This window comes from Leishmania mexicana, chromosome 24 (assembly GCF_000234665.1).
Source record: "Leishmania mexicana MHOM/GT/2001/U1103 complete genome, chromosome 24".
Classification (NCBI taxonomy): Eukaryota; Euglenozoa; class Kinetoplastea; order Trypanosomatida; family Trypanosomatidae; genus Leishmania; species Leishmania mexicana.
This window is the reverse complement of record NC_018328.1, coordinates 430156-440763: the sequence shown is the minus strand read 5'-3', so window position 1 is coordinate 440763 and position 10608 is coordinate 430156. Positions and strand designations below refer to the sequence as shown.

The window sequence follows — 10608 nt, the reverse complement described above, 5'->3', positions numbered from 1 at the left end:
TCACCGTTGGGGGCTTCCGCTGACGTTGTACTTGGCTAGTATGGCCTCCGCCACGGCACGCACGTGACCGACGAAGTTCAAATTGGCCATCACGCGTCCCATGTCCACTTCCTTCGCGGTCCAGCGTTCTTTCCTGGTCACCGGGTCGTAGCGTGGGTAGACCTCGACAAACCCGAAGGACTCGTAGAGCCGCTTCGATGCGACCGGCGACGCATACTCGATCCGGCTGCCGCCGTCCACGAGACGCTTTTCGATGGCCATGTTGAGGAACGCGCGGTGCCGGCCCCGCAGGCTCCACTTGAGTAGCTCCATCGTCATCAGAAGCCGCGCGAGACCCTTGCGCTGATGCTGGGCATGTGTGGCGCTTAGTGTGATGTGCACAAAGTCGGCCACATCCGCAATGGCCATGCACTCCGCCATGAATGGCGTCAGTGCGGACGGCTCGAGGAGGCCGCGCTGTAGCGAGCTCTTGAGCTGGGTGATCGTGGGCTTGAGGTTGCCATAGAGGTCACGGCCGCTGGACAAGATGAGAGAGCAGATGCGTCCGTCGGCCTGTGACTGGAGCGCGATGCCTTGCACGTAGGGGTGCCGGGGATTTTGCACCTCTTTCAGGCAGTAGGCCGGGTAGTCGGGTGAGAAGGTGGCGTCTTGGATGGCCTCCGCGCAGCACCCTAGGCACTCAGCCACCTGCTGCTCCGTGAGCGTGTGCGCGGGCAGGTGCAGCATGTTGTAGCCCAGCTGATGCGCCGTGTTTTCGATCATGCGGATGAGGCGCCGCAGCTCATCGGCGAGTGGCGCAGGCGGGGATTGATCCGTTACCTCGCGCAGCTTTAGCGGCAGCTGGCGTGGCGCCGGAGGCTGCCGGCTCACCAAAGGGTAGCTCGACGAAGAAGAGCCGCTTGTGGAGGTTGGGGGCGACCCAGGCAGCGCCGACGTAGCGGCTGCGGTAGAGTATCCTGTGGCACTACTACCGCCCGTTTGAGCAACAGCTAGGCCATTCACGGCTGTGACCACCGCTGCGGTTGGGCTGAGGAGGACGTTGATGGACTCGCCCAAGGACGTCGTGATGGAGGCTGGCCTCTGCGACTCCGGCGGCGGCGGCGGCGAAAAGACGCGGGATTCGGTGGGTAGGGAGTCTGCCGCGGTGCTGGAGGAACCGGTTGGCGCAGGAGCCGGCGTGGTCGTCTTTCTGCAGAGTGGGCAGAGAAAGTTTCGTTGCCGTTGGCGCAGGCGCAGCTCTTCGTAGTCGACGCCGACGCAGGCGGAGTGGCACCAGTTGCGGCATCGGCAGCACTCTAGCAGTGTCTCACTCGGCGACACGAGGAAGGCACTGCAAACACACCGCAGTAGGCCTCCGATGACGACGCGCTGTGAGAGGGGTGAGAGGGGGCTGCCGCTGCTGTCGGCAGTGGCCACCGTGTCGCCCGCCATTGCGGAGGGGGGTGAGGAGAAAGAGGAGATGCGAGTGGAGGCGAGCGCAGAGCTACCGAGCGTGCCATCCCCTGGTACAGGCGAGTTAGGCGAGAAAGAGGATGCGTTGGCCGCCGCCGATTCCGTCCGTCGCCGGCGCCGGCCGCTGAGCGGCAGCACTAGTGGGATACCGGCGGCATCGCTGTTGTTGTCGAGGAGCAGAGAGGTGGTGGCGCGTAGGAGAGAGCGAGTAATCATGCGACCCTGCGGCACGACGACGACGACAGGTGCAGTCGAAGCGCTAACGGCGCTCACTGACTTCGAGACCTCTGAGGTGCCACTGACACTCTCAAGGGGCACCACCCCACTCGCACCACCGGTAGTGCTGCCACGCCCTAGTCGGCCTCGACCCCGTCCCCTGCCGCGTCCACGTCCATGACTGCGACCTCGGGGCATGCTAAGTGTGTGTGTGTGTGCTCCTCTGATTATGCTGCGCGATTAGCTGGTGTCGCGGATGACGCTGCTGCGGCTGTTCTCTCTCTTCGCTGCCTCCGCCCCTGCTTTGAACAGACGCCTGCGGGCAACCGGCGTACCATCACACAAGTACGAAGAAACCTGTCCATTCAAACACGCCGCACCCATCCGCACCACATGCGACGACAATGAGAGGGGATATAAGGGGCCAGATGAGAAGAAGGGGCCCCACAACAGCATAGGAGTACAAGACGCCGCCAAGTGTCCGCTTCCCCACTTTAGCGTCGACAAGTGTCCTGGCGTCGGTGGTTCTAGAGAAGGAGGAGGGAGCGAGAGTGGAAGGAGGGGTGGGGGACGGGAGGCGGAATGCAGCGAAGCACAGAGAGCCGGGACGCAGGGCAGAGCACGTCACGGTGTACACATAATAGAGACGGAGATGAGGAGAGGTGACGCAGGTCAGGGTGGCATCAGAGGAGCAGAGACAGAGAGAGAGCACACGAGATCACTGGTGGGCAACCAAGCCCTTGATGGCATTGCGAAACACAGCCGCCAATATGAACGCCTCGCACGTGTGTGCATGTGTACCACATCCACCCCTGATTGTCGCCATCCATCCGTGCTCTGCTGAGTCGCCTCCCTTTATCGTCCTTTTCTTTTCCTTTTATTCTTATTTTGGGGCCTCTCGATCGTGAACGCACAGAAGGTGATGGTGGTGGCAGTGCACATGCATGCATGTATGTATGTGTGTGTATGTGCGTGCGTGTGGGAGGTGGAAGCAGCACGTGGGAGGCGGAAGAGAGGCGAGAGGGAGACACACACACACACACACACATATACGTACATACATACACGCATACATCAAGCCCCTCACCCGTGTTCACGTTCACAACTCGAAGTACGGCAGCAGTAAACACGTCATGCCGTCTTTCCTCTCCCGTTACTTTGTTGTGTGTACGGTGGTGTGCTTCGTTAGCGTCTTCCACCTGAGGGAAAGTGCTGACAGAGCCCTTTCCCCGCCCACCTCTCCTCTCGCTATCTCCTTCGTGATGGTGAGAGCTAGCTCCACCGCATTCACCTCGCTTTCATGGAACCGCCCCCCTCCCTCCCTGCCTCTCTAACCCCCACCCACCCCCCACACAGACTTTCCTTTGCTCCATCCTTCATTGCCCGTCGCTCTCTTTCACGAACAGCACGCATACGGCGGAGGCAGAGAGCGAGCGACCGAGAGAGCGAAGGACATTGAAGGGTTCGGGGGAAGAGGAGGATGAGGAGGAGGAGGAGGGGGGGGGCGAGACTGACGCACGCGTGCAAGAGAGGCACCAGCCACGGCAGCGGAGGAAGGGGGGTGGGAGGCTGGACGCACATCATGTGTGGAAAGAGCAAAAGACAGGAAGGGGCAAAGGACACCGTTGCTTTTCCCGTCTTCCCTGGCTGATCTTCTACGGTTGGCCGCAGTTCGTGTGTGTCATCGTGCGTGATGATGCCCTTTTATTACGGAGGAACACAAAGTAGAAAAATAATTTCACGACAAAACGTAAAAGAGAGAGGCTCGACACGAGGAGAGAAGAGGGGAAGGGGGGGGGCGGTGCGCGTTAATGTATCCGGCGTGTGTGCATGTGTGTGCGTGTGTGGGGAAGCCACACAAACAAAAGCGCATACACACATGCACACACACACACACACACGCACAAGTCACGGGTATGGGGTCACAACAAGAGAGACATCAACAGAGAGACGGATGCAGACACGCGCGGATACATCCACTTGGAGAGGGCACCAGGAAAGGGGTGAGGGAGAGGGACCAAATGGTTGTTCGCCTTGTGGTGATCGAGGCTCGGACTATCACCGTCTCTGTTCCTCTCTCCCTGCATCCGTTCTCATTCGCGCTCGCTCGCTCATGCGCTACCGCAGCCCACTTTCACCTCCCCTTGATCTTTCTCCTTGCTTCACAGAGGTCGACCACGGCCAGCCGAGAACGCCGGCTTGCCGTCCTCTGGTCCAAGCGGCCGCATTATGCCGAGGGTGGAGGCTTGGCTGCGGATATCCTTCCAGTGGCTGATGCCTTTGAAGTCCATCGGACGCAGCGGGGCCGGCGTCGCTGGAGCCCAGGCGGGGGGCATCGACTGCGGCCGCAGCGCCGGCGACGGCTTTTCGCTGCCGGTGCCGTTCGACCCCAGTACTCGCCGCACCGTCACCTGGTGATCGTTCATGTCGAACAAGAGCCCGTACGACTGGCAGAGCTGCTTCAGCACCTTCAGCGCCTCCTTCGCCACATCGGTGCGAGAGAGGTGGAAGCCCTCGTGCTCGGCGCTTACGCGCAGTTCACGCACCAGCTCCTGTAGAGAGCGCTTGCTCTCGGTAATAGCGGCGTTCGCGCTCGCCGCCGCCGTGCTCTTCTTCTTGAACTCCACTTTCAAGGGACGGGAGCCGAGCACAAACTTCTCCAGTCGCAGCTTGCACTCTTCCGCGACCTCGCAGTTTGCGTACTTGACGAAGACAACCCCCTTGAAGACGCCGCGCTCGCTGCGGAGCAGCCGCACATACGAAGGTGTGTGTGGCAGACTCTGCATCTCTGTGAGCACCGCCTCCGTCTTGGCCTGGTTTGGCATGCCCTTCAGCACCAGGGTGGCGTTTAGTACGCTGCGGCTGCGGGATGCGAGCGACACGGCGGCAGTGGGCCAGCGGCGCTGCACGAACGTGACCGTTTTCTCCGCTTCTGCCTTCTCAGCAAATAGCAGGGATACTTGGTACTCGCCTCCTTGGTGTCCAGCCGACGCCGCTGCCGCTGAGGCGGTGCCGTCGCCGTTGACGTGCGCCGCCGCTGCCGCCGATACCGACGGCGGGGCGTCACATGAGCTTTCACTCGGTGCCGGCTCTGGGAGGTCCGCCGGAGGCAGGGACATGAGCGGGAGGCTAAGCTCGTTGTTCGCGGGATTCACTGCCGGCGTGCACGAAGGCGAAGAGACGACTTTGGTGGATGCGACTGCCGGGGCCAACGTTGTGGTCGTGGGGAGGCTCGCGTCGCCGCCAGCGGGCTTGCGTGGGAACAAGATTTTGGGCAGACCCACCTCGATGCTCTTGAGCGGCGTTGTCTGCGCATGCAGCTCGAACTCCAGCGTCTGCACCGAGGCGCAGGAGGGGAGGAAGATGTGCACAAAGAAGTCGTCCACGTCGTCTGGGCGGACGCCAGATCCTGCTGCACTCGCCGCGCTCGTCGTTGCTCCCGACCCGGGCTTGCGCTTCTTCTTCTTGCCTGCTGCCGCGGCCAGGGGGGCCTTGCTCTTGGCAGCGTCCTTGCTGTCCTCCGCCGTGCCGCCGGCGGGGGGGAGGAGCGAGGCACCAGCTGCCGCTACTGTATTCGTGGTATTGGTGGTGTGTGTTGCCGCCGCGTACATCCCGGCCATACCCTTGCCGTTCCGCAGAGCATCCAGTGAAGCAAGATGCGGGCTGCCGGACACGCCAGGGTGTGCGGGCGGCGCCGTGTTCAGCCCTGGAGAGTCACGCCACGATGCAATCGCGAACATCTCCTTGCTCTTCGGCAAGGGTATGTACTCGGGGTTGATGGGCATGGCGCCGGCTAAGGTTCCTCGCTTCTTTCTTTCCGTTGTTTTACTTCTCAGTTGGCCCGCCTTGCGTCCTGCAGCGCTCTTCACCTCTAAATTCGCTGATCGAGTGCCGTTGCGGACGGTGATGATGGCTCACATGACCTGTGAATGTCGCTGCCGCACTGTGTCGCTCGGCTCACCGACTGTGGCGCGCCTCCTCCGCTTTTTGTTTTGTTTTCTACTTCTCCTTTTCAGGATCTCTCGAGCGACCGCGCACTTTCACGTAATGGCGTGGTCGCTGCGTGCGCGTCGAGCCTCCAACCAAGCACCCCCTCCCTCGACAAGAGGCGGTCGGGGACGGGTGTGGGGAGGGTGAGAGCGCGAGTTGTTTGAGTGCTCGTGCGCGCACGCGTGTGTGTGCGCGTAGAAGCCGGTGCGAAACACCGGCGTAGAAGATGAGCTTTTTAGGATGCGGAACAGTGCACTGTGGGCTAGAGAAGGTGATTTTCCGGGCTGCTCCCAAGAAGCAATGCGGCTCAGAGGACGTACAAGTGATCCCGGACGGACACACCCACACCCACGGGGAGACCGAGAAAAGACTACGGCGACCAAACAATGGGAGGGTGTGCGTGGACGTGTGGGCGTGTGTGTGTGTGTGGAGGGAGGGGAGGGAGAGAGAGAGATGCTGATCACACAATTGCCTTCTACGTCTCGTACGCTGCTTCGGAGCCAACAGACACTCGGAGGGAGGGAGGTACACACACGCGCACACACAAAACGGCTATGATCGTCACCTAAGGAGACTATCTGTATACACGAGCGCACACACGCACAGGCAATGGCTCAGCTTCCACACATACACAGCACAGCACCGACAACGAAAAAGGGAAGGGAGGGGGGAGGAGTGTATACTAAGAGGGCACAATGCGTACCACTGTCAGGCCGTCACAGAGAGAGGATATGTAGGCACGTGCGTGCATGCGTTGGTGAGGAGGAGGGGAGGAGGAGTCGAGAGGTGATGTGTACGACACAGTGTTCGACACGCACTCACGCCCCCAAAGGAGGGAGGGAGTTGTCTGTCCTTGTTTGTGTGTTGTTCTTTCTCCCCGCTTTCACTGATTGCTGCAGTTTCCGGAGACCACTTGACGGTAAACCCTTCTCTCGTGCACGCCACACCGTGTGTGTGTGTGCGTGCGTGTGTGTGTATCGCCTCGTTCTTTGCGGCTACGAATGGCTGCTGCGGCCGCTTGACGTCTCTCAGGCACAGACACACCGATACGGAAGAGAGAGAGAAGTAGGGCTATGGGCGGTGAATGTGCGCTGAGGAGGTGGAGAGGGTAGTGGGAGGAAGGGAGGGGGCTGTGAACCGACAAGGGCGAACCAAGGAGGGGGAGGGAGGGAGGAGGTCGAAGAGACTGACAGGGCGTGAGCAGCGACGGTGTTTGTACGTTTGCATGTGCGTGTGTGTGTGTGTGTGGCACACAGGGAATGATGTTTGGGAGGGGGTAGGGTGGGAGTGAAACAAAAAAGCGAGAGCAAGAGCAAGACGGGTGGAGGTGGTGAGGTCGGAGAAATGAGGGGAGACGAGCGGTGAGGAGATGCATGTTAAACACGTACGTGCATGAGAATGCCGGGGGGGGGCGCACGCACTTGTGTCGCGCTGCTCTCGCTGCCTGCTGGTCATTGGGTTTTTTTTTCTGCGTTGGAATGACAGAGGATGCCGTCCTCATCGCTTTTCTCATGTTTCTGCGCGCTCCCTCCACGTATGCCGCGACTGTGCCGTCATCACCGCCGTCTCTGTGGTCTTAGGGTCGTGTGCAGGGGCGAGTGCGAGAGATCCTGAGAGAGCGAGCGAGAGAGTGCCGCGACGGTTGGGGTGCTGCTGCCCTTTTCTGCTTGCTTCTTCGCTGCTTTTACACACTGAAGGCAAGAGAAAGAGCGGAGGTTCCTCTAACTCCTCCCTCCGCACGCTTTCTCCTGCTCTCTACTCCCCTCGCCGCACCAGATCGACACACGCACACACGCACACACACACACTAGCTTACGCGGCAAACAATGGAGGAGGAGACAAGTCGCTCGCTGTGTGTACTTGTGTGCCGGTGGCTACGGCGGTGCGCGAGAGAAGGCTTGTAGTACGTCGCTTCCTCCATTTACGTTAATTAGAACCGTAGACACATACACACTCCTTCGTCACCGCACCCTCCATCCCCCCTCCCTCCCCTTGATTTCGGGTTCACTAGGAGAGTACCTACCCAAACCACCTTCACCGCACATGCTGCTGCACGCACGCACGCACACGTGGCTAGACATTCCACCTTATCGGTGAGGGTCCTCGTGGACACGCATCAGGAATCACACACCGTCCGCACATCCGATGGGTGTATATGCAGACAGGGACAAGGGAGGCGGAGGGAGGAGAAAGAGGGGAGGGGGTCGGAAACCGACACACGCGCTCACAAAAGGGCTACGCATTGAAGGGGCAGCCATCCTGGCTGTTGCGTGGCCCTCGTGTGTGTGTGGTGTATGTGTGTGTGTGTGCGTGCATGGGTGCCGAGGGGGAGGGGGGGGGCGGCGGCCCTCCTTCTCACACGCACTCTGTAACGGTCACGCAGCGCCCCTCTCCCTTCTCCCTCCGGAGCTGCCCATAACGAGCCATCTGCGCGTATGCAGCTCCAACGACAGAGCACAGATGGCCACGACAGACATGACGCCGTCGCGCCTTCTCTTGCTCTCTTGAGTTTCTTGTCCATTCCGTGACCCTTGCTACAGAGAGTGAATCTCGAGGTTGTTCTCTGTCGCCATGTGCTCGTCTAAGAGGAACTGCTTGATGTTCTCGCTCCAGTTGCCCTGCAGCTGGATGACGGTTCCGGCGTCAGGAGTGCTGATCACAGTCCCGTTGCAGCCCCAGCGGCGCTGGAACTCGCGGTTGATGCGGCGGAAGTTGAGCTTCTGGTTAAGCCCCTGAACCGTCGTCACAAACTTCTTGCCCTTGCGCTGCTGCACGCGGATGTGCACTTTCTGTCCGCCCAAGACGGCTCGCTCCGTCTCGCGCTGCTGGTTCACAATGGCCTCGACGGTGTCCTCCATGGCTGCCTTGTACGGTTAGGGTATGCGGATCCACTGCTTATCGAGGGCGTGGCAAACCGAAGAAAAAGGCTGCACGGCGTATGGAAGCTGTTGAGTAGGATGACGCAGAGAGGGGGTGGGGAGAGGGGGATGGATGAATTCGGCGCGTGACAAGCTGCACGAGAATGGCTGCTGACGGTGGAGAGGGGGGAGACACGGGGAGATGATTGAGAGGAGAAGGTGTATTAGCGGGTTGCATGTGTGTGTATGGGGGGGGGAGGCGTTTGTGGATGTGGTGAATCAAAAACACGGAAGGGGGTAGAGAGAGGGAGGAGGAAGAGAAGAGGGTGGTATCGTGAAAACGGGAAGAGAGAGAGGGCGCCATCGTGTGGCGTGTTGTAGCATGCATAGGGGAGTAGGTGGGTGAAGGGGGGAGGGTGGACGGGGTGCGGCGCTACAACCAGAGAAGTGGACAGGTTTCACGGTGCTACCCAGGGATGGTGTTCGTCACAGCACCTGCCAACTAGCTGCCCCTTTTCGGAAGAAAAAACAAACATCGATTTCCTTCGCATCACTCGTCATTCGTTTTCGCATGTACCGGCAGGGTATGTGGATGAGAGGAACACACACACCAACACACACACACACGCTCTCACGTGCAACTCAACAAAGAGGTACGGGGGAGGGGGGCCGATGCCGAGCGCCTGGGCGCTCCGAATCCATCGTTCTGTGCGTCCTTTTCAGGGCTGCAGCACTGGGGGCAGTGCAGTTGAAAAGGATACGACAGTGGGGACGCGGAAGCACTGAAGCACGGACGCCCCGCTGCTGTACCCCACTCGTTGCGGGATGCCTTCGTAGAGTGCAATGCGTGGAGACACACACACTGGCATCGGCTCCGACATGGTGCCCTCTACTAGTGCAGACAGCGCCACCCTCGCTTCCCACGCAGACTGCCCCGTAGTGCTGCTGCTGTTGTGCTGCCGACGCCGAGCCCGTTGCCGCGTCTTTAACACGTTAAATCCCCGATGGGTGTGCATGACGCCGGCGCCGCCGCTAATGCTGCCGCCTTCAGCGTTACCATCCCTTGGGATTTCTGCGGCAGCCTGCGCGGCCCGTAACGCCGCGGCACGCGCGTGCGCCTCCGCTAGACGCTGGCTGCACGGTATTGTGGGGACTGGCCGATGCCGCACCCGCTGGCGCAGGTCAATGGCGTCGTCGCTCCCGTCCTCGTCATCCTCTTCCTCCCTGTCCTCGTCATCGTTCTCAGGGACGGCTCCATCTTTGCGCGGCTGCCGCTGTCGAGGAACTCGGTCGGCCTCGTCCGTACCGCGCTGTCGCTTCTCCTGCCTCTTCGTGCTTTGCAGTCGCTGCGCTCGATCACGCGCCGCCACCTTGGAGAAGTTCTGTGAGCGCTGTAGCTTCTTCCGGCGCTCCAGCTGCCGCTCCTGCCGCTCTGCACGGCGCACTAAGGCCTCCGTTTCCACATCCTCCCCCTCCAGCGTGCCACCGACCTCCTCGGCGTCGAAGTCGCTCTCAACCTCGTCCACCGTCTCCTCGTCACTACTGAGGGTGAAGCTTGTGTCGGAGGAGGCGTCGCTCAGCGCCCGCAGCGCCTTCTCCTCTTCTTCATCCAAGCCATTCGCCAGCAGTTCTTGCAGGCGACTCCCTGCATTGGGGCGTCGCGGCCGGTTGACGACGTCATCGGCCCATTCCATCAGCACCCCCTCCCCCCCCCACCGTGTGTCTGCGTATACGTGCTTGTCTCGTTTCGAGGTCGATGGTGAGAGACGGCACTGCGGGTGAGCCAAGGTGGCTCTAGAACATACACCGAGAGTCGCACGCTACAAGGGTACGGTCTCTGGTGTGTGTGCGTGTGTGCGTGTGTGTGTGCGTGTGTGTAGGGGGAGGGAGTGAGAAGGCAGCATGCGGATGGCACAAGCGCGGAAAAGGATAAGGGGCACGCACAGCGTCAGAGTACGGTGTGCAGGGAGGTTTCGTGCGTAGGCTTCTGCACGTCTGTGCGATACGGGACAGCACTTTTTCCTGAGCACGGCGAGTGTCTGCATGACTGCAGTCAGTGGGAGGGGAAGGGAGAGGGGGGGCGGTGGTGGGT

The 10608-nt window shown here is 60.8% G+C and overlaps 4 protein-coding genes across 4 annotated transcripts; all 4 read right to left on the bottom strand.

Moving 5' to 3' along the window:
• Window positions 1-1866, bottom strand: LMXM_24_1230 (conserved hypothetical protein; the record flags this gene model as incomplete). Its single annotated transcript, XM_003875888.1, has 1 exon — window positions 1-1866. The coding sequence occupies one exon, from the start codon at window positions 1864-1866 to the stop codon at window positions 1-3; it is 1866 nt and encodes a 621-aa protein (XP_003875937.1).
• Window positions 1867-3830: 1964 nt separating this feature from the next.
• LMXM_24_1220 (conserved hypothetical protein) lies at window positions 3831-5453 on the bottom strand (the record flags this gene model as incomplete). Its single annotated transcript, XM_003875887.1, has 1 exon — window positions 3831-5453. The coding sequence occupies one exon, from the start codon at window positions 5451-5453 to the stop codon at window positions 3831-3833; it is 1623 nt and encodes a 540-aa protein (XP_003875936.1).
• Window positions 5454-8192: 2739 nt separating this feature from the next.
• Window positions 8193-8516, bottom strand: LMXM_24_1210 (putative translation factor sui1; the record flags this gene model as incomplete). The annotated part of the gene is made up of 1 exon (XM_003875886.1): window positions 8193-8516. One exon carries the CDS (start codon window positions 8514-8516, stop codon window positions 8193-8195), a length of 324 nt encoding a protein of 107 aa, XP_003875935.1.
• A 719-nt stretch (window positions 8517-9235) lies between these two features.
• On the bottom strand, window positions 9236-10210 carry LMXM_24_1200 (conserved hypothetical protein; the record flags this gene model as incomplete). Its single annotated transcript, XM_003875885.1, has 1 exon — window positions 9236-10210. One exon carries the CDS (start codon window positions 10208-10210, stop codon window positions 9236-9238), a length of 975 nt encoding a protein of 324 aa, XP_003875934.1.
• Window positions 10211-10608: the final 398 nt, after the last annotated feature.